Below are 22851 nucleotides of genomic sequence, written 5' to 3'. Positions count from 1 at the left end.
AAAGTCAACCTAAAAATATATTTATTTTAAAGATGCATAACATTAAGTAATTAGCCAAATAGTACTTGATCTTTCAGCTATCAACTTCTCGGTTGTAATTTAACAAAAATAAAGTGAAAAGATATTATATCAATCCCAAAATCGAAAGACCTCCTGTTTTACTAAAAATATCTTCAATTTCCCACAAAAACTCACACAGTGTCTGCTTTATCATTAATAAACTCTCAGTTTTAATATTATTTTTATTTTCAGTCTCTTTGATTTTTTAAACTGAATTATTTCTTCTGAATTGCAGTATATTAAATCTTGAAGTAGCCTCAGAGCCTAATTAAATTTAATTTTTACTAGCTACTCATTAATTCTTTCTGCATAGATATTAGAATTTTATTTACAAATTTCAATTTCCATATACGATACTTACCTAGTAGAATGCTCAATGATATTTAAATAAGTTATTGGTTCGACTCCAATTCTAGATTTGATCTAATGGAAGATTGTAATACTTTATCAAGTACAGTAGAAATGTTCCTAAACTGAATTACCGGTACTCGTAATTTAGAATTTTAAAATAATTCTTTTTCAGTATTTTTTTCAAATATTTGGAATCGAATTATGCTGTCCAGCTTCAAAAGCTTCAATAACTTACTTGTTACCTCCTGAAATTTTAACGAGTTTGAGTACATTCAACAGCAACAGTTTCAAACTGAATATTGGAATTTCTGTAAATTTGTCTCGAAATCAAGACAAGAATCAACTGTTGAATGCATCCTATCAATTGACTGACACCAAACTTGGTATGCCAGATAACGACTCCAATTACTCTCAATAATAAATTAATTATTACTTGTTTACCTTGAAATGTATCATCAATGACGAATGACTTTGATTTTAAAACTTACCTTAAACATAAAGGCAGACGCACACAGCAGCAGACAGACATTAGTTTCTCCGTCTGTCTGTAGCTATATGCGTGTATGCCTTAATGGTCTCTCAGAACACAAGAAGCTTTCTGTATAGTTCTATGCCAAAAAATTCAAGAATATTCGACTATCAATCCAACACTATGTTTCTCTATGACAATACTGTAGATATGAATACTCATTACTGTACATTTAAAAGAAAGCATGAAATAATATTGTAGTATTATCAATATTGTTTCTTTGGCCAATTCACGTTCACGTTTTACTTAATTAAATTAATATTCATTTCACGATATGGATGAAAAATGCTACCATCAACAAAACTAAACTAGAATACTGAAAATGAAGACTAAAAATCTTCAAAAATGCATCTGATAAAACAGTGCAAACATGCATTTTGTGTGAAAATTTGAAATTGTATTCACTACCAAATTATTTAAATCAACTGCTACTACAAATTGAACACACCAAAAATAAGCAAAAATGTGAAAGAACAAACAAGAAAAAAGCAATCAAACCAAATATAAATTTATTTAATTCAAAATAAAAAGTACATTAAAATAAATCATATAATTAGAATGTTATAAATTGAAAATTTGTTAAAACCAGCACCTTAAAAGCTTTAAAGTTATTTTGTTTTCAGAGCAAACTGAATGTTATTTTTTAAATTAAAATGAAATTTTTTGTACATGATGTCTATAGTATTAAAATATAATACTTATTAAAAAGTGGGTTTGCAAATATCCAGTAGTTCAAACAAATAAATCCTAAAACTGAAAATCCTTGTCCTCGACTAAGCTTTTTTAAGAAAGCAACTGTTTCGGAACAGTAACATTTCTGTATTCGTTATTCTTCATTGTTGAAAATAAACCATGCATAAGTTATAAGGATAAGCATTAATTTTGATCAAAGAATATAAACTTCGAATGTAATAATATTTAAATGGTGATCCAAAAATTCAAAAAAAGAAGTCTCTAAATCTATATAACTTATGAATTTTCGGTTGATCTTAAAGCTACCAATTTTGGAAAATCAAACTATTATATATAAAAAGCTCTTCCACTGCCAAGGTTTTTATCAATTTTTCATGTCAAATTTCAACTCTAAGGAATATTGGATATTTTACTAGAATATTTTCAAACCCATTGCTATTGGGACATTATTATTTGTTGCAATAAAATGTAAATTAATAATAAATTTATAGCTTATTAATATTTTTCACACATTATTTGCAAATCTGTGAATTCATAAAATGGAAATATTGCACATTAATAGCTTTGCAGGCAGTTTTGAAATAGAAATATAATTTTTTTATTCAACCATAATAAAATAGTTGCTTTTGATTAACAATTTACTGAATAAATTGAAAATATAGAGAACGAAATAACATAAAAAATACAATTTAAATCTATGATACAGACTCTAGTCTTATAAACATAATTTCTATGGAAAGCACCAATAATCTAGAAATAAGATTTGAATTTACTGAAGAGCTGAGTAGTAATACAAGTAAATATTTTACAATATTCAAAGAACTGAAGCAAAAATAACAATCAATCTAGACTGAAATTGATAAGCATCAAAATAAATATAACATAAAACTAAAAAACGTTAATACCAAAACAAAAAATCGAAAAATTCTTGAAAGCTATGGTTAGGCTGTAGGCATCTTTTAATATTATTTCGATAAGTCACATAACATTCAAGAACAAAAATTTATGAAATTGAAATTTGTTCAAAACGGAACACCAATAAGGAATAGCCTACAATAGTTTTCAAATTTTTACAATAATAAATAATAAGCATAGCTCAATTTATGCATATTAATCAACAATAGCATGATCATTTTCTATCCTAATTTTTATAATATTTTAATGTGATTAACAAAATTGAATTTATTGTAGGCAATATTTTATTGTATTCATCTTTTTTAATAACTCAAAAAATATTTTAGATACAGAGGTCCATCCTATTTCGTTGAGAAATTGATTTTTGTGTTAAACCTATTATTTTTATTTGAACACGTGACAGAGAAAATTTGGTGCGCAAATTAAATATCAAGCTCAGTTCAAATAATGTGATCAAGGGAGAAGTCGACTGTAGACTGTATTCACTTTAAAAACAGCGAATAAAAGTTTAAGAACTAACAAATCATTTTTGAAAGAGAATTAATATAATAAAATATTTTTTTAATCTTTTACTTTCACCAAAAACCCTCCATCACCACCAATAACTATAATTTGGTGTAACTAATTTAATTTAGCCTTGAAATCCATCACCAGGGTTCACTTTATTTGCTCAGTTAGGATATTAAAGAGGCATCAAAGGGAGACAAAATTGAAAAAGTAATATAGAATCCTTTCAAATTTTCTTCTACGATAGAAAGATGAGAAATTAAATCGTTTAATGATTCACTTGGAAATAAAATATCTATTTATTGACGACAATCGAAAATCAATTATGTCAACAATTTTTATTGGCTGACTATGAATTTAAAATGACTTACACAGTTTTATCGGTTGATAACAAAAATTGAAAAATTGTGGTTCAAAGTATCTGGAATTGAATTGAATTACTGCCTTTAAAATGCCTTTGAATTGGCTGGTTATCAACTGAACAATGGTTTGTTTAGGAATAATAATGTATACATAAATAATACATGTATAAATACATGGTTATTATAGAATAGAATAGTTATTTAGTTATAGAATATACTAAACAATTGTTTGTTTATCCGGAATTAAATTGCTGCCTTTAAAATGCCTTTGAATTGGCTGGTTATCAACTAAAAAAGGGGTCTAAATTTATATAAGTCACATACAAAATGCAAAAAAAGGGGTTGAAAGTTTTCAATACATCATAACGGGGATGGAAAATATTACAATACGTTATTATAGGGGTGTAACATCAATTCTGATAAAAAGATGGGGAAGACGACTGTGCGGGAGGAAAAGAGAGAGAAGAAATAGAAAGAAATGAGAAGAATGAGGAGAAGGAGAAGCAGATGTTGGTAAGTTTCTAGTGAAGAGGAGTAAGTAAGTAATTAGAGGGGAAAGAGACGGAGAAGGAGATGTTAGTAAGTTTCTAGTGAAGAGAAGCTCTTAAGCTCTCCTTCTTCTTACCTAGAAGAAGGAGAAGCAGATGTTAGTAAGTTTCTAGTAAAGAGAAGCTTTTAAAAAGAGGTAGAAGGAGAAACAACAGAAGGATAAGATAAAGAGAAAGAATAGAATGAGGAGACAGAATAAGGAGAATGATAATAAGCAAATGGTAGGAGTTTATAAGGAATTACTCACTAGAAGAAGACTCTGAAGGAGAAGCAGTTGGAAGGATGAAGAGAAGAAGAATGAAGAAGAAGATGAAGAAGGAGAAGAACAAGAACAAGAAGGAGAAAGAGAAGAGAGTCGTGCAAGGAATTGGAGAATTAGGATAAGAAAGAGAAGCAGAAAATGAGAGGAAGAAAAGGTTAGAGGTTTTTTTTTGGAAATAACCCACAGGAATCAAAAGAAGAAGAAGAAGAATTGAATTGAATCGCTGCCTTTATTAAAAGAAGAGGGATAAGAGAAAAATCCATCACACTAGTACTGTAGTTGGTGGTGGTCAAAGTGAGGAATTACTCAAAAAAGCAGAAGTTGAAGAAGAAGAAGACGAAAAGGAAAAATAAGAAGAAGGAGGAGGAAGAGGATAAGGAGGAGGAGGAGGAGAAGGAGGAGGAGAAGGAGGAGGAAAAGAAGAAGGAAGAGCAAAGGCAAGTGATCTAATCAATCACACGCGTATTTTGTAGTGGTCATATTGAGGAATTGAGAAATTGGAGTAGAAGAAAACAGAGGTGAAGAGAAGAATGAAGAAAGAGAGTAGAAGAATATGATGATGAAGAAGAAGAAAAAGAGAAAATCCATCACACAAGTACTGTAGTTGGTGGTGGTCAAAGTGAGGAATTGCTTACAAGAAGCAGAAGTTGGAGAAGAAGAAGAAGAAGACGAAAAGGAAAAAGAAGGAGGAAAATAAGAAGGAAAAGCAAAAGTGAGTGAGTTAATCAATCACACTCGTAGTTTGTAGTGATCATATTGAGGAATTACTTACAAAATGCAGAAGTTGGAGAAGAAGAAGAAGAAGAAGACGAAAAGAGAAAATAAGAAGGAAAAGTTAAAGTGAGTGAGTTAATCAATCACACACGTAGTTTGTAGTGGTCATATTGAGGAATTTCTCACAAAAAGCAAGAGGAATTTGAGAAGAAGAAAACAGAGGTGAAAAAGGAGAAGTATGAGAAAAAGAAGGACGAGAAGAAGAAGGAAGAGGATGACAAGCAAAGGCGAGTGAGTTAATAGTCCATCACACAAGTAGTTCGTAGTCATCATCCTCACCTAACTGCGCCAACTTGAGCGGCTTCTCCAGATTGGGCGCGCTCTTGCTCCACCGCTTCGCCCCGCCCCTCGCCCCGCCCCCAGCAACCCCAGCCCCTCTAGCCCCGCCCCCAGCTCCACCAGAGCCGCCCCCTGCCCCCCTCGCACCGAAGATCTGGCCCCGCTCTCGCTGGTGACAGGTGCTGGGGCCCCAAGTCTTGCCCTTAACTCCGTCGGCCGGAACTGTATAGTTGTTGAAGAAAACCCCCCAGCAAAACAATAGTTGTAATAAAAGTGATGATATGATGATACAGCAACAGCACACAAACACACACACAAGACAAACACAAAAGCAAAGTATGACATGATAGCTAGAGATACTTGTAATAGGTCTACAACAACACGCACGGTTGTAAAGTAACTACACCAAAGAATTAAAAAATAAAAACCCAAGTACCAATTAACAATTTAAAAAAAGCATACTTGGATTTTTGTTTTTTATTTCTATTTAAGAGTAGCAATAACGAAAAAAGATAACTACACCAATTTTGCGATAGTAGACAGAAAAAACAGCAAGAAGATAATAAAACGATATTACAGAAAAATGTGAAAATTGATCGATTTATAAAAGATGGGGCCTATTGCATGAGAAAGTACAAACTAATAATACCGGTTGATTCAAAAAGTACTTTACAACTTTGAAAATTCCTATAAATCTTATTAAACAAGGTACAGAACTGGTTTTGGTGTTGTTTTAAAGGAAAACACTCCAAGTTTCGACTCGCGTAGTCCGCTAGTGCCTGGTCGCGCCGCACAAGTGCTAGCGGCAGTTACGTCAAAGATGGCTGCCTTCACTGGACCCGAGCGTGCTAGCTGTGTGCTTTGGTTTGAAAAACAGCATAGGTACCTTGATATGTTGCAAAAATTGTTGATACCACAGATCGATGAGGATGACCGAGAACGAAATGTTTTCTTTATGCAAGATGGCGCACCACCACACTATCTGACTGACGTCCGGAATTTTCTTAATGATTACCAAATCAGTGGATTGGCCGTAATGCGCCAATTGCATGGCCCCCTCGTTTCCCGGACTAACACCGCTGGATTTTTTCTTGTGGGGGTTTCATAAAAGATATGGTGTATGTACCTCCTTTGCCAGCCTCTCTACCTGAACTTAGAGTAAGGATTTGCGCTGCTGTTGAGCAAGTTACACCTGAAATGCTAGTGCGAATCTGGGAAGAAATCGACTATAGATGGGATGTCTGCAGGATAACCAACGGAAGTCATATAGAAAATTTTTATTTTAAGGTAAAAAAACTTGGAGAGTTTTCCTTTAAAACAACACCGAAACCAGCTCTATACCTTGTTTAATAAGATTTATATGAATTTTCAAAGTTGTAAAGTCCTTTTTGAATGACTCGGTATTATTACTTTGCTGAATATTAGAATATAAATTTCTAAAATATTTTCTCATTCAACAGGGCATACATTTTTTATTGACTTATGAAAAAAAATGAAAACACATAATCATAAAATGATAATAGTTCTACTACTATGGTTTATTTATTTATTGGATAGATCAAACAATACAATAGTCGGAAAAAACAAGCTATTGCCCAAAACTTCTTCAATTTCCTGATTTTGTCTCAAATTTTTCTAGGGCTGATTTGAAATAGTGGAGAGAGAGAGAGAAAAAAATAGTGAAAGATTATATTCGTGAACAGTTCTGGAAATAATCAAGAAAAATGGATGGAGATTATAGTTTTAATGAATACATTATACCCTTCCTACGAATGCTATAGTCATATATAATTCGCAATAGCATTGAATTTAAATTTTCATTGTAAATTCGGCAATCTTCGATTCTTATTGTAATTAATTGATATATTTTTTCATTAAATACACATAGTACCGAAAATTTTCACTACACTGTTTGTAATAATGGGGAGTGTGAATCTACATAGAATAGAAAATCTGTGTTGGAAAAGTTATATGCTTTTGATTAACTTTATATTTTTGTTTCATTTTTACTTTTATTTAAAACATCTCAATAAGTTTTCAGTTTTCATATTATTTTTTAATGAAGACTATCGAGCATGAAAAATATGTTGATATATCTGAAAAATTCATTTACTAACTTGAAATTTATTTCAATTTTTATAAATTCATATACCATTTAATTATTTATCGTTTATGTAACAATCTTATTCAAAGAATAGACAGACGTTATTGAATGATCAGAAAACTGAGATAAAAATATAGTAATAATTTGAGAATACATAATATCAATTTTAGAGACAATACATCAAATGAAACCAAAATAGAAACAGTGATTCCAATTTGTAACTGGAATCAAAGTAGCGAAATATCATTCACAAAATGCATACAAAATAGCTAATTGATTTCAAATAACTCAATATTGTTACAAAACTGCAAAATTTACCGAATTGCAAAAAGACATGCTGAACAACTCACTGACTAATTTTTTTAGTGCTGCATTCATTTATCGAGTAAAACAGTGATGATAAATTAGTCTACAATCAAAATGTATACTGGACGTAGTACTTTTGGAGAGAGGAAACTGTGAACTTGAAAGTTATGAACTCAATTTTGAAACTTAAGAACTTTTCCTTTATTGTACTTGAAAGATTCATACAATCACAAATGATTTGGATAGAAAAGCAACCAAGCTCAACCCAATACACTTTTAAAATGTACTCTCATCCAGAAACTCCCCCTTTCACAATTTTTTATATAAATAGTTCCTAAACATAGGCTATATTATGTCAATTAAGTAAAAAAATATATATAGCCTATAGAAAAAAAAATAAATAGAAAATAAAATCTTCGTCGGGGAGTAAAAGTATTATGAAAATTATAATTATAGTCAAATATTGTTTTAAATTTGTTGAAGTTGTCTCTTGCCTTCGTGGCAAATAAATAAATTCAAATAAATTGGACTTAAATAGATTCAAGTCAAATTTTTATTTCAATGTATGAACCCATAACAGCAAGTGGTATTATCTTTCTGCCTGAATGGTCAGATAATAATCATCCACCGAAAATATGCAAAATATTAGTGGGAATATTTAGGGGTTGTCTATCATGTAGAAATGAGATCTACAATAGAGAAAAGATAGCATGAAAGATATCCCATTGTATAGGTCGTTTATGTTCCAAATTCCCAGCCGAGTTTTTATCAATTCAAACCGATCACTGACGACTATGGTCTATTATTACTTATTATTATTAAACGAAAATCCAAATTAAATGCTGTAATTCACCCGGAAGACTTCTGCTACTGCAAATATTACTGTTTGAGTGTAATAACGGCACAGTATTGATTGATTGAGTACTTTATTTATGTAGATTACAATATATACTGGCTTATACACTCATATACAATAGCTTACAATACAGCAAAGTTATAGATGAATTTACATAATATAGACTAAAAAAAATATTATTGAACTGTATATGATATGAAAAAAGCAATTTGTGATAACTATAGATAAAATTGTTATGCATCTACATAAATTGGCGGAGCTTTGGACATATCAATGTCCATTCTTCGGAAAGAATATTCAAAAATATCCTTCCCACTAACTCTCTACCAAGTATGAGAGACTACCAGCGTCACATAGCTCCACGAAAAAGAACTACGTGGACTATCGGTTTGAGTTAACAGTGAAATTGGGAACATAAACGCCCTATACCATGGGATATCTACTTATGCTATTGTTTCTCTATGGTTCTCCAATACTGTCAAGTCTGGTTTGGTTTTCCTCTCTCTGTGTAGACTATGTGAGTGGGCCACTAGTTGTGATCTAAGTTGGTTTGCTTGTTGGGTTGGGTGATGTTGAACTTACGCGCGATGGCACGCAGCCGCGGGATGGAGGGGGAGCCGGGCGGGGAGGAGGCGTTGCTCGCCGGGTTGCGACACTTCTGGTCGGTTGTCACAGTTATCATGTGCTGGAAATCTGCAACAAGCAAACACACTCATCAAATAAACTGTAAAGTATTACATAAACAGCTACAATAACAGATCAACTATTTAATAAATTATCTTCAAGACCCCATTAAAATGTCAATTAATTGCTGATCAACTATCTATGATGGCACAATGAAGAGGAGTTTGATGAAAGAAGGGCTCATGTGCAGAAACCATGTTTTGAGAAAAACACCGTCAAAGATGAACCTATTCACGCTCAAACTCTTGACACTGTATTCTTAAAATCACCCTCGCATCGTTCAGAAAAAACATAGAGGTATGAAACTTTCAACCTGGCACTTGATGTTATTCTTAAAGCATTGCAGACAAGTGGCAGTATTGTAACTAAGTCCAAGCAAGCATATGCGTACGCAGATGATGTGGTGCTTATATCAAGAAGCAAAGCTGGTGTGGTTGACATGCTCCAAACTCTAAAAAATGAAGGTAAGAAGTTGGGTCTTGAGATTAATATAGAAAAATCTAAATATCTTATGATGTCAGCAAACGAGAGAAGAAGACATGTTGGTGATCTGGAATGTGGGGGAGGAGTTTGGCTTCAAAATGTGAGGCAGTTCAAGTACTTGGGTTCGCTTCTCAATAGTGAGAGCAAGGTACGAGCGGACGTGGAAAGCAGGATTTTAGCTGCAAACAAGGCGTACTTTGTCCACATGAAACTAATGCAGTCAAAGCTCTTATCACGCATGTCTAAGCTGCGGCTCTACAAAACACTGATCAGACCAGTGGCCACCTATGGTGCTGAGACGTGGACGCTGACTACTAGAGAAGAGCAAGCATTGCGTGTTTTTGAGAGAAAAATTGTAAGGCGTATCATGGGACCAGTCAGGACAGAATATGGGTGGCGTATCAGAAATAATGAAGAGATTGCCAATTTCATGGGACCAGAAGATATTGTACGAGTTATAAAGGCGCAACGCTTGAGATGGTTGGGGCATGTCCAGAGAATGGAGCACTGCAGACTACCGCATAAGTTGTTAAAAAGTAAAATGATTGGTACGCGTAGAAGAGGAAGGCCCAGGAGGAGATGGCTGGAGGATGTGAGTGCCGATTTGCGTGTTTTGGGCATCAGAGGATGGGAGAATGTGGCGGAGAGGAGAGACGATTGGAGGCGAATTGTGCAGGAGGCCAAGGTCCACATCGGACTGTAGCGCCAATGAAAAAAAAATGAAAATTTGTAGACATATATAGAAAATGGCGGTGAATCCATTACGCACTGATGGAAAAAGGGCCTGAAGTTCTAATGCCCTTTCCCCATCAAACTCCTCTATTAAACTAGCGCAGCGAGTTCCTACTTTTGACTTTAGGCTCAATTCTTTGTCAGTTTGTGTGTGTGACACGGCATGTCACCCCCCGTGAATGCCATGACGTCACGTCATGTGAAAAAGCATGGTTCATCCCCTTTACACTTAAAACAATGTCACTTGTACGCTCTCAACAAATAATTGTCGACATCACAGTGATAATTTGAAACTAGGGAATACATTACGTCCCACTAGTATATAAATTATTAATATACTCTTATTAGGAGCTACTGCCTGTGAGATTAACGTTATAAAGTCAGTGGAAATGATAAGACTACGGAGTTGCCGATTCTCTTTTACCAACGCCTTCTAGATTAGATAGCTGTGATTCAAGTTATTCCAGTATATTTCATGACATATAAATATTACTGAATCTTGCAGCCGATGTTTTTAGATATTTTTTCAGGTTAGGTATAGTCCAGTCAATATAGACATAAAAAAATCTGGTGTGGCGCACTCACACAACTTTCCTTGCCGTTATGAAAATTTATCACCTGACGCTAGTGTACATCTCAAGTCTACTATTCAAAGTGAAGTCTGCTCATAGTGAATGATTTAATAGAATCAACAGTAGCCAACAGTTTGCAATTGAAATAATAACATTTTCTCGAATTTCGAGCTTATTTTGAATTTTAGGTGAAAATGTTATTGAACATAAATTGTAGAGATTTCCATGCTTAATCTTTTCCACTTGGAATTTTTTGTTTTAATTGTATCTGAAGCCTGATAATTTTGGAATCTAAAATCAAACTTTGCATAGATGGGGCGGAGGTCCTGGAATTTTTACAGTTAAGTGACTTGTGGCAGTTAATAGAGCTTATCAATGACTATTTTAGGTATAAAGTTGATCAAAATCGTTGGAGCCGTTTTCGAGAAAATCGCGAAAAACCCTGTTTTTGACAACATTTTCGCCATTTTAGCCGCCATCTTGAATTGCATTAGATCGAAATTGTTCGTGTCGGGTCCTTATATTGTAAGGACCTTAAGTTCCAAATTTCAAGTCATTCCGTTAATTGGGAGATGAGATATCGTGTACACAGACGCACATACACTCATATACACACACACACACACACACACACACACACACACACACACACACATACAGACCAATACCCAAAAACCACTTTTTTGTACTCATTGGACCTTGAAATGTATAGAAATTTAGAAATTGGGGTACCTTAAAAAAGGGGATGTGCTTGCAATTTATATAGTAGTTCTAATTTTTCAATATATCATTTGGATACATGAGAGAAGTTCAGAGCCAATTTCTTCATGCGAAATTTCCTTGTGCTAGATACAGGGTGGCCCAAAAACCTCGTACTTTCGGTTCATTTTCCAGTTTTCAGCTTATTTCTGCCGAATCCAGTAATCGGCCAGAAAAATTTGCACTCGCCGTTTCATTGGATTATATAATTTTTAAATAAAATGAGATCATTCGGAACTCTCTATCTCCAATGAGTACTGAATTATGATTTTCCAAAAATGAGTAAAATTTAAAGAAAAAAAAATCAATTTTGATGAATTTTAGTTTTTGATCAACAATATCTTCCGATTGTTACCATTTAGATGTATGATTCAAAATCCCTCTGGGCGTATTTTTGTGCTCTACAATCTGAGATCAGGTAGAGCGTTCTATCTCATATAAACTTCCAGGTACACCTGAAAACAAAGCTCCTTGTATTGTGAAAAATACCTAATTTTCAGCTTCAACCAATTTCATAGAACATAATCTCATGAACTCATGTCATTGTGCGAAATTTCAATGTGAGGACAATGTATTTGGTGATGATGGTTGAAGCTGAAAATCAGGTGTTTTTCATAATACAAGGAGCATTGTTTTCAGGTGTACCTGGAAATTTATATGAGATAGAGCGCTCTACCTGATCTCAGATCGTAGAGCACAAAAATACGTCAAGAGGGATTTTGAATTATACATCTAAAATGGTAACAATCAGGAGATATTGTTGATCAACAACTAAAAGTACTCATTGGAGATAGAGAGTTCCGAATGATCTCATTTTATTAAAAATTTTATAAACTAAAAAAAAGGCAAGAGAAATTTTTTCTGTCCGATTACTGGATTTGGCAGTAATAGCTGAAAACTGGAAAATGAACAGACAGTACGCGGTTTTTGAGCTATTTTGCCAACGTTGGCCTTTGTTGGACCATAACGTTATAAATATACAATCTAAGGGCCGTTTGCACAGTGTAAGTTTAAGCTCAAGCTTAAACGAAATCTGGATTTTTTTGGTTTAAACTAAAATTCCGTTTGCGCAGTATCAGTTTAAACTCTGTATTGAGTTTAAACTCTGGGAAAGTTTAAACCTCCAAAACAGGAGGTTTAAACCAATTAATTTGGATTAACTCGACATCTGTAAGATTTGATGGGGAAACAACTAATAATGAATCATTTTTCGACAGTTGTTTTTAATGCTTCTGTAGACAATAACAATTATTTGAGTTGAAATGAGTCATTATTTGAATGTAAAAATAATTATAATGGAGGAATTGATAGAAGTTTTTAATGCGATTGATGAAGATGACTGCGAAGAAATTTTGGAACTCAGAAAAATTGGGCGAAAAACGAATCATTTAAATTTTTGGGATGATACCGAATTTTTTTAACGGTTTTGCTTGAGTAAAGCAAGTGTCAATTTAGTATTTGATTAAATAAACCACTTGATAGAAAATAAGACATTTTTTATCAGTGGTCTTTGATTAGAAAACATGTTTTTAATAACACATAACACATTACATTCCATTTCTTGTTTTTTAACATTTCTTCATACTTAATTCTTAAAATACATTTTTGGATTGTATAGTGTATGATTGTAATGTGTGAAGGAGGCAAAATGGGTTTTTACCTGTTGCCTCCATGAATAAAATTATTTATTTAATAACTGAGATATTTTGCTTTTGAGAGATTTCTAATAAACGAGGAAGACCGTAGTAGATTTAAGTAGATTTTCATAACCAAATAAGGTTTTTATCTTACATTCTAGAATATATTTTTTGGTGCCAACTAAATATAAGTTTGTTTCTGATAGTAATATAGCATTTTATCATTTTTTGAAGAATTTCTTGAACGCTTTTCACTTTTATTACTGTACAGATTACAGCTCTGTGGATTTTGAACGAGGAAATAGTAGCTACATAACCTCAATTTACTGATGTTTTGTAAACAAATAACAAATTTCCTGTAAAAATCAGCCTTCCTATTGTAAACGATGACTTTTATATTATAAACGATGATATTCTATTACCAACTTAACGCTAAGCTGGTTTAACTTAAACTGAATTAGTAAATGCACTGAGAAAAATGCAGCAAAATTAGTGTTTCCTTTCTTTCTAACAAACTTATAATATGCAACTCTGGTTTGCGCACAGGCATTTTTTGCCCATGCAGACCATTTTCTAAAGATTTACTTGGCTTACTGTATTCATGAGGTTGATTTTATTCTTTGTTGTTGTTTTATATTGATGAGTACATAAGATTATTACTTTGTATGTAAAGTGCATTATTTTGAAATAAATATCTTTTGTCTGTCAAAAAAAAAAAAACCGATTCAAGTTTAAACTTTCATATTAACTTAAACTGGATTAACTTAATCGAGTTTAGCAATCTATACTGTGCAAACGGCCCTAAGATAAATAAATAAATATGTAGATGGGGCATGATATGTGAGGGGCATTTGTCACGCCTCACCTGACGGACTGCTGATCTGTTCAGGCAGAATCTTGGAGCGTTTGAATTTGCCGCGCCGTATCTTGGGCGTGGGCCTCTTGTGGTACAATATGATGTGCAGCTCTCTCTCCAGCAGCTCCTGCTCTCTCCTCGACAGCTCCTCCGCTCGCTCGCGCAACGTACGCTCGTACTGCTCCTGATCCAACCGCAGTTGATTCAGCTGCTCCTCGCGACTCCTCAGTTCCTAACCAATCAAAACACAAATTCAATTCAATTTATTTCACCAAAAACACTAACAAAATACAAATTTGTGTCAATTAGAAAAAAAAAACAACAATAATTATTTTAAATAGCTGTATTAACTATTACCCAGTCAACAAAGTGATATAGAGGGAAAAGTTTGGAAGACAATTTTTGACCCCGCAGTTCTGTTTAGGGTAGTGAGGAGGTAAACATATCAAAAGTCCCCACCCCTACCCCCTGTGCTAAGGTACCAAAAGTACCATTTTTTGGTTTCTCGCATATAACTGGAAAATTATGCATTTTACAGACCTGACTATTTGATAAGAAATTGAAGCTTACATAATTTCCTACAATACTGATCCAACAACTTTTTCTATATCTCTTTCACTTATAGCTCTATAAGCTAATGATCAGCATGGATTTCTCCCATCGATATTCAAAAAGTTATGTAAAAGAACAAAAGTAGCAAAAAATTGAAGGAAAGTGTGTTTTTTCAAAAATGTCACATCATCTAGAGCGGATATCTCGAAAAGTGAAAGAGATATAGAAAAAGTTGTTGGATCAATATTGTAGGAAATTAAGTAAGCTTCAATTTCTTATAAAATAGTCATGTCTGTAAAATGCATAATTTTCTAGTTATATGAGAGAAACAAAAAAAAAATGGTACCTTTGAACCACCCCCACCCCCTTACCACAGGTGGTAGGGGTGGGGACTTTTGATATGTTTACCTCCTCACTACCCTAAATAGAACTGCGGGGTCAAAAATTGTCTTCCAAACTTTTCCCTCTATACCCTTTTTTGAGCATTCATTGCCTGGACTATATCTAAAGCTAGGTTTACACTATGTAGCAGAGCTATATAGCTAAAAGCATAACGCATGTTTGTGCTTAAGGGATGAGGGTGGTTTTAAAGTTGCGTTTTTTCATTTCTGACTTGTATCTTGAGAACAATGCATTTCAGCGACATGACTAACTGAACAAAAAATGAAGCTAGATAAATTTCCTACAAGTTTTCTTCAGTGGAGTTTTGAGATATCTCCTTTAGTTTTCTAGATATTCACTTCTTAAAAGTGTAAAATCTTCGAAAAGACAGTTTTTCTTACAACTTTTTGCACTATCAGGGCTTATGACTCAAAAACATCGAAAAATTAAGTACTGAACGTTTGGTTGTAGAGGATTCAACTCTCTTCAATTTGATGTATTATTTCACCATTTTATGCTTTCCATCAAATGTTAAAGCAGCTTCAGTGTTGAGTGTGAAATTCTCAATACAGCAACAATAGGGTGAATAAACTACAGTATTATCCTTACCACTATATGTATGCATGAAGTAATTTGACTTTTGCAAACAAAGTGAATATTATATACAACATTTAAATCTGAATTATACTTTTTCTAAGAACATTATAATAATATTTATTACTGATATATATATATATATATATAATATATATATATATATATATATATATATATATATATATATACACAGAGTGTTTACAAACTCCCTACCAATACTCTAAGGCATTGTTCCTGGGTGAGAAACATATCTAAATATAATATTTAAATTGTCACACAGCGGCAATTTTGCTTTTTTCACTATAAGTTTCCCTGTATATATATTCATGAATTGAATATTGTTGCATTCTGTCTGTTTGCATTGAAACTTTTAGGAAATAAATTTAATTTGAAAACAATAAAACATTGAATTCATTTTTTTAGAATAATAGAGTATAAGAATCAATATAGCCTGAGTTATCTAGAAGTGACTACTTACCAAAATAAAATGGGCTTCTACTTTAATATACAGTGCACAAATTTAAGAAATCATCTATCATGCAAAATAATTCAGTCGAAGATTCACACAGAAATTTGATAATAGCTTTTGAATAAAAACAATTTCAAGAAACAAAATAAAAAAGGCTAATTTAAATTATCTAAATGAAATAGCTACACTAATACATTCCAGAGGCAATACTAAAGCTACATTTACACCAAAGTTATTAACATAATGTTAATAACTTAATCCTTATAGATTCTATTAGATTGAACGGAACTTGACAAACACAGAAATGTACATCATGTATATGATAAGTTATGTTCAATCTAATAGAATCTATAAGGATTAAGTAATTAAAATTTTGTTAATAACTTTGGTGTAAACGCAGCTTAAGGGTATGAATTTCAACAAGGAACTGGTACAGTTGAAGATTATCAAGAACAAATATAAGAAACAAGATGAAATTATACATGGTTCCAGTGATGTAGAAAACCAATAACCAAAACACGTCTTCCAAAATACAGTGCAAATGAAACAAACTAATGCTTTTTTAGTAGTCTTCTATCAATCACTCACCTCCTCTTTGGATTGGAAAGCCTTGTAAAAAATGATAGAAAAAATTTGTTAATAAATTGAAGGGCTCAGAGGAATAATGCACATAGTCCAACATTTTCAAAATTAAGATTTTCATTGCAACAGGTGGCTATCATGCTGTACTATTACCATGCGAAATAATACAGAGATATATTGATAATGGACATGTTGGATATCAACTTTACAATTTTCAACAGTACATTCTCCTAAAATTGATTTTCTACTCTGACTTCTTACCAAATTCTGGGACAAATTACAAATGGACAAATCATTACTTCTTACAAATGGACATATTGGATACAGTTCTATCAACTTTTCAATTTTCAACCATACATTCTCCTAAAATTGATTTTCTACTCTGACTTCTTACCAAATTCTGGGTGATATTATAATATTTTAATAATAAGTTGTTATGGAAGCAATTTTTGGGAGAAATCCTGTATGCTTCCATGTTTTCATAAATAAATAAATTATCAACTTCAAAACAGAAATGAATTGTCTTCCGACAGATTTAAAGACATTGGATTTATTTGAAAACTTTCAACTTTAATGAATTTTATAAAAATAGTATAAATTTAGAAGATGTGATTTTGCATGCTGATTCGTAGTTGAACTGCATATTTGAAAAGTACCAAATTCTTTCGCTGAGAAAGGTACTTAGAATTTCTAACAGATCTAGAATTTAAACCAATCTACCAGTGGCGGCTCCTCTTAAGGTGCGTACAGATTTACGCGCCGCGAACATGAGCAATTTACTTTCAATCAGCTGATGCCAAGCTTTTTATATCTGTATCTTACCGTTTCTGTAAAAATACAGATATAGTCAGCTGATTGAAAGTGAATTGCTCATGTTCGCGGCGCGTATATCTGTACAATGAGCAATTTACTTTTAATAACATGAGCAATTTACTTTCAATCAGCTGATGCCAAGCTTTTTATATCTGTATCTTACCGTTTCTGTAAAAACACAGATATAGTCAGCTGATTAAAAGTGAATTGCTCATGTTCGCGGCGCGTATATCTGTACGCACCTTTAAGGTTGCAAGGTTGCACAACCCACAACAAATTAGGCAATAGAAAGATACTTTTAAAACATCTTAATAACACTTCGATTTGTTGGTCATATAATTATAAATTATTTTCTCAATTCCCACAAAATTCATGCAGCAGAGAGCCAGGACAGATAGTCCAACATTTTGAATTTGTGCGGTCCAAAGAAGGAACGCATAGAGTTTGCAACCCCCTATGACGCATCGCTTATATGGGAGAATAACATTGGAAGCCTAAAGTGCTGGCAAACCAGTTGGCTGCTATGATAAGGGAAGGCGTTTTGAGGATAGCATAGTTGCAGCGTTCCTACAACTCAGTCATTGTATGGAAACTAACAATACGATACTATAACCAGCAGATACTATTATTATTATATCTGTATCTTACCGTTTCTGTAAAAATACAGATATAGTCAGCTGATTGAAAGTGAATTGCTCATGTTCGCGGCGCGTATATCTGTACGCACCTTTAAGGTTGCAAGGTTGCACAACCCACAACAAATTAGGCAATAGAAAGATACTTTTAAACATAGAAAGATACTTTTTATACTATATAATACAGATAATATAATTCAAATACCATGTGAGTTCAATGTGATGTAATAAAATAATACCAACAATATCGACCTATGAAGAGACTGCCCCGATAGTCGATATTATCACACTACAGACGACGAGACGACAGACCACGTTGAAAAGTTTTGTTTGTTTTGATTTGAGGATATATGTAAGTAATTGTGTAATGAATGACTATATTCATTCTTTTGAAAATTTATTAAATGATTTATACAGTCCAATAGCAATTAAGAATGAAATTCAACTTGGGAAGTTTGGAAAACCTCCAAATCTTGAAAATTCCACACAATCTGTAAAATTGGGTTTGCGTGAGTGCATGAGTAAAAACGGCAGTTAAAGACATATATATTTATGCTATTGTCTTTCCAGGCTAATAATGAAGACTGATAGATGTTTCATATCAGTTTTCTTAACAGTTTTGGGTTTTCTATTTCTATTGTATTGTTCGAATCTTGTAACTTAATCATTCCCTTTTTTATCTCTCATAGTGACTTGGAATTATAAAAATTCGAATAAGTCATTGTCAATATTGTAGAACCGTTCCATAATTGAATAAAAACACAAATATGTTGTCAAATTCTAAACTGTTGTTTTCGTGACCACACCGGTGAAAATGTGACCGGTGTGGTCACGAAACCTTGGTCGTGTACTAAATAAAACAGTGTAGAATTTGACAACAGATTTGTGTTTTTATTCAACTTGGAATTATGTTGAGAAAAAAATTAATATAATTCAAATACCATGTGAGTTCAATGTGATGTAATAAAATAATAATCCCAATTTATTGCTTTCTTATTTACTATAAGAGTTAAGATCGTTTAGTGCAACCAATAATACATTTAAAATCCATATCAGCAGTTCATAAATAAAATATCTGCAACCTCCAAACTTTATTTACACCAGCCGCCACTGTAATCTAAAAGAAATGATCCCGGATAAAATTAATATCGTTTAGTGAAACCAATAATACATTTCAAATCCGTATCAGCAGTTCATAAATAAAATATCTGCAACCTCCAAGCTTTATTTACACCAGCCGCCACTGTAATCTAAGAGAAATGATCCCGGATAAAATTAATATCGTTTAGTGCAACCAATAATACATTTCAAATCCATATCAGCAGTTCATAAATAAAATATCTGCAACCTCCAAACTTTATTTAGCCACTGTAATCTAAAATAAATGATCCCGGATAAAATTAATATCGTTTAGTGAAACCAATAATACATTTCAAATCCGTATCAGCAGTTCATAAATAAAATATCTGCAACCTCCAAGCTTTATTTACACCAGCCGCCACTGTAATCTAAAAGAAATGATCCCGGATAAAATTAATATCGTTTAGTGTAACCAATAATACATTTCAAATCCATATCAGCAGTTTACAAGTTTTGTGATCCAACTTCCAGTAGGTCACCCTTGATAAATAATGAATATAGCAATGCGAATCGTAGCGCAGTGATCCGACAATGTTTATTGCCTCAACAAAATAGTTCCAATGTTTGGCCATTAAAATGAATAATGCATCACTATAGAGAGATCCAAGTCACACTGACAGCGTCCCTTACAAACAGCCCCACTGCTTCCCATTCAACGAACGCTGACAGATTGAAATGAATCTAACTAGTCTCAGACAACTGGAGAGGAGCATAGAACACTAAACTACTAGAGTGGCACCGTAGAGCACTAGAGTGATAGAGTACCGGACTCGTGGAGCATAGAGAACTATAGCACTGAGATTCAAGTTATACAGTCAGTGAAATGGTATATTTCACCTAGAGCAGAAAATGAGATTTTTTCGGCTCGAAATCGGTTTTAAAAAGATTGAGAGCCGGAAAAACATTTTTGCCCGTGGTGCGAACGCTATTTTTCGCCACACACAAAAATAAACAATATATATATATATATATATATATATATATATATATGAGAATAGTTGTTTACTAAGCACTTCCGAAAGCAGATTGGAAGGTGATAGCTCTAGCAAATCTGAGGTAATCTAAATATCAGGAAATTGTCCAAGTATTTTATTTTTTATTCTGATTTGTCTAAATAACCTAAAAGATGATGTTCAATTATGTGGGAGGTTGAGTTTATACTTTTTTATTCTTTCAAATGACAATAAGATGATATTATTATAAATGTTTTAATTATTGAATAATGAACACAAATAATGAAAAGTTTTTTGATCAGCTGTTTTTTGATCACCTTTCTTAGTTCCATGTTAGCGGCTGAAAAGGGTACTCTGTTGAAAAGAAACCTGTTCTGATGTCAGACGAGAGTCGTCTGCAAACAATGTCTTTCATATCTACGTAGGGACTGGAAAACACCTGCTTTCTGTGCAGTGTGGCGAAAATGTGTTTTTAGATTTAAGTTTGTTTTTCGTTAATTCTTCAAAATTATATTTTTAAAATGTGAATATTTCCTATTTTAGTTATATTAATGTGAAATATTTCTTCTATGTTTAGAAATTTAAAAATCTACTTTGTGAAAATACTTGAGGACTGAAAATTTAGTGAATTGATGACGAGACTTACCTATTTCGGACTATGTGTTATCTAAATTTGGGAGAGGAATAGCACAAGGTTACCTTATTTTTCCTCTCGCTATCATTTTGATAATGTACTTATTGTATAAATAAAGAATGAATAAAAAAATTGAATAAGGATAAATAAAAAATGACAGGAGGGACGATCAAGTCTCTTTTTCCAAAACTTTCTAAACCTAAACTACAGGGTGTTTACGAACTCCCTAATAATACTCTAGGGCATTGTTCCTGGGTAAAAAACATATCTAAATATCATATTTAAATTGTCCAGAAGTTTTCAGTTACTCACACAGCGGCCATTTTGCGTTTTTCACTCATTTTTTGTTTTCTAAATAATGGTTAAACATATGAAATTGAAACTTTGCACGATCATTTATAACAACTAGACAAAGCTACAACAAAATTATGATAATTTTTAAAACTCATAAAACAAAATGGCAGTCATTAAAAATTTTGTTTCTTAAATAACTCAGAAACCGTTGGTTTTACAAAAAAAATACAAGAATAACTTTTTTAGTAAATTTAATTGCCTATCGATTGGTACCAGATTTTTCAAGATTGGACCAATATTAACTGTGATAGGTGACCACTGAAAGTTTGGTGTGGTGCAAACCAAGGCATGTCAATAGAGTCGCCTCAATGATGCAACAATCTCTATTCGCATTGAATAATAATAATAATATCGAGTGACCTGGCTGGCTCAGGTCTGGTGTCAGAGTTTTCAGGTCGCAACTGATCAATTTCAGGGCCTCTGACATGACCTAACGACTGCTTTTTAGGCAGCCGGGACCGACGGCTTAACGTGTCCATCCGAAACACGGGAGTGGCCCGAGATAAATATCTTGCCCGGGCCGGGATTTGAACCCGGGCCTCTGAATCATAAAGCCAGCATCTGTTCCACTCGACTACGGGCACTCAATGCGGTTATTTTCGCATTGAATGTTAATAGTTAGCGATTTTAGAACATTACCTATCTTTTTCCACCGCCATTATAACGCGGATCTCACTATAGACTCGTGGACCATAGAGCACTAGAGAGATAGAGTACCGGACTCGTGGAGCATAGAGCAGTAAACTACTAGAGTACCAACCTTTTCCTTCATGCAGAGATTGTGCAGAACCTCCTCGATTTCGTGTCTCCAGTCGTCCTGCATTATGTGGAAACTCTCGTCGGGTGTCTGTGTGAATGCCGAGTGAATGATGCCGTCCAGCTCCATAAGAATGTTGCCGAAGGTCGGCCTACGATGAGGGTCTGAGTCCCAGCAAGCTATAAAACATAATGCAATTCAAAATAAATAGCATACTCTTGAAACCCTGCAAGCAATACAAAAAAATCTGGTGTAGCGCACTCACACAACTTTCCTTGCCGTTATGAAAATTGATCACCTGACGCTAGTGTTCACGCGCATCTCAATGCTACTATCCAAAGATCTGAGCCAGCTGGTGACAGGACAATAACGCTGGAGACACTCGAGGTCTGCTATCTCTTCATAGTGAAAGATTTAATAGAATCAACACAATTTAATTGAATAATCACATTTTCTCGAATTTCAAGCTTATTTTCAATATTAGATGAAAATGTTACTGGACATTAATTGTAGAGATTTTCGTGCTCAATCTCTTACACTTGAAATTTTTTGTTTAAGTTGTATCTGAAGCCTGATAATTGGGAATCTTATATCACATTTTGCATGGATGGGGCGAAGCTCCTGAAATTTTTACAGAAATGGGACTTATGGCAGTTGATAGAGCTTATCAATAACTATTTTAAGTATAAATTTGATCAAAATCGTTGGAGCCGT

General features: G+C 33.3%; 1 protein-coding gene across 1 annotated transcript in view; it reads right to left on the bottom strand.

Moving 5' to 3' along the window:
- Positions 1-22851, bottom strand: part of LOC111049777 — a 100248-nt gene that overhangs the window by 20980 nt on the left and 56417 nt on the right. The window contains 4 exon segments of the mRNA XM_039438433.1: positions 5282-5503; positions 9130-9240; positions 14280-14502; positions 22141-22316. Of these exon segments, the coding sequence (XP_039294367.1) occupies positions 5282-5503; positions 9130-9240; positions 14280-14502; positions 22141-22316 (732 nt within the window).

This window comes from Nilaparvata lugens, chromosome 11 (genome assembly GCF_014356525.2).
Source record: "Nilaparvata lugens isolate BPH chromosome 11, ASM1435652v1, whole genome shotgun sequence".
Taxonomy (NCBI): domain Eukaryota; kingdom Metazoa; phylum Arthropoda; class Insecta; order Hemiptera; family Delphacidae; genus Nilaparvata; species Nilaparvata lugens.
The sequence above is the reverse complement of the archived record's forward strand: the minus strand, read 5'-3'. Positions and strand labels throughout refer to the sequence as shown.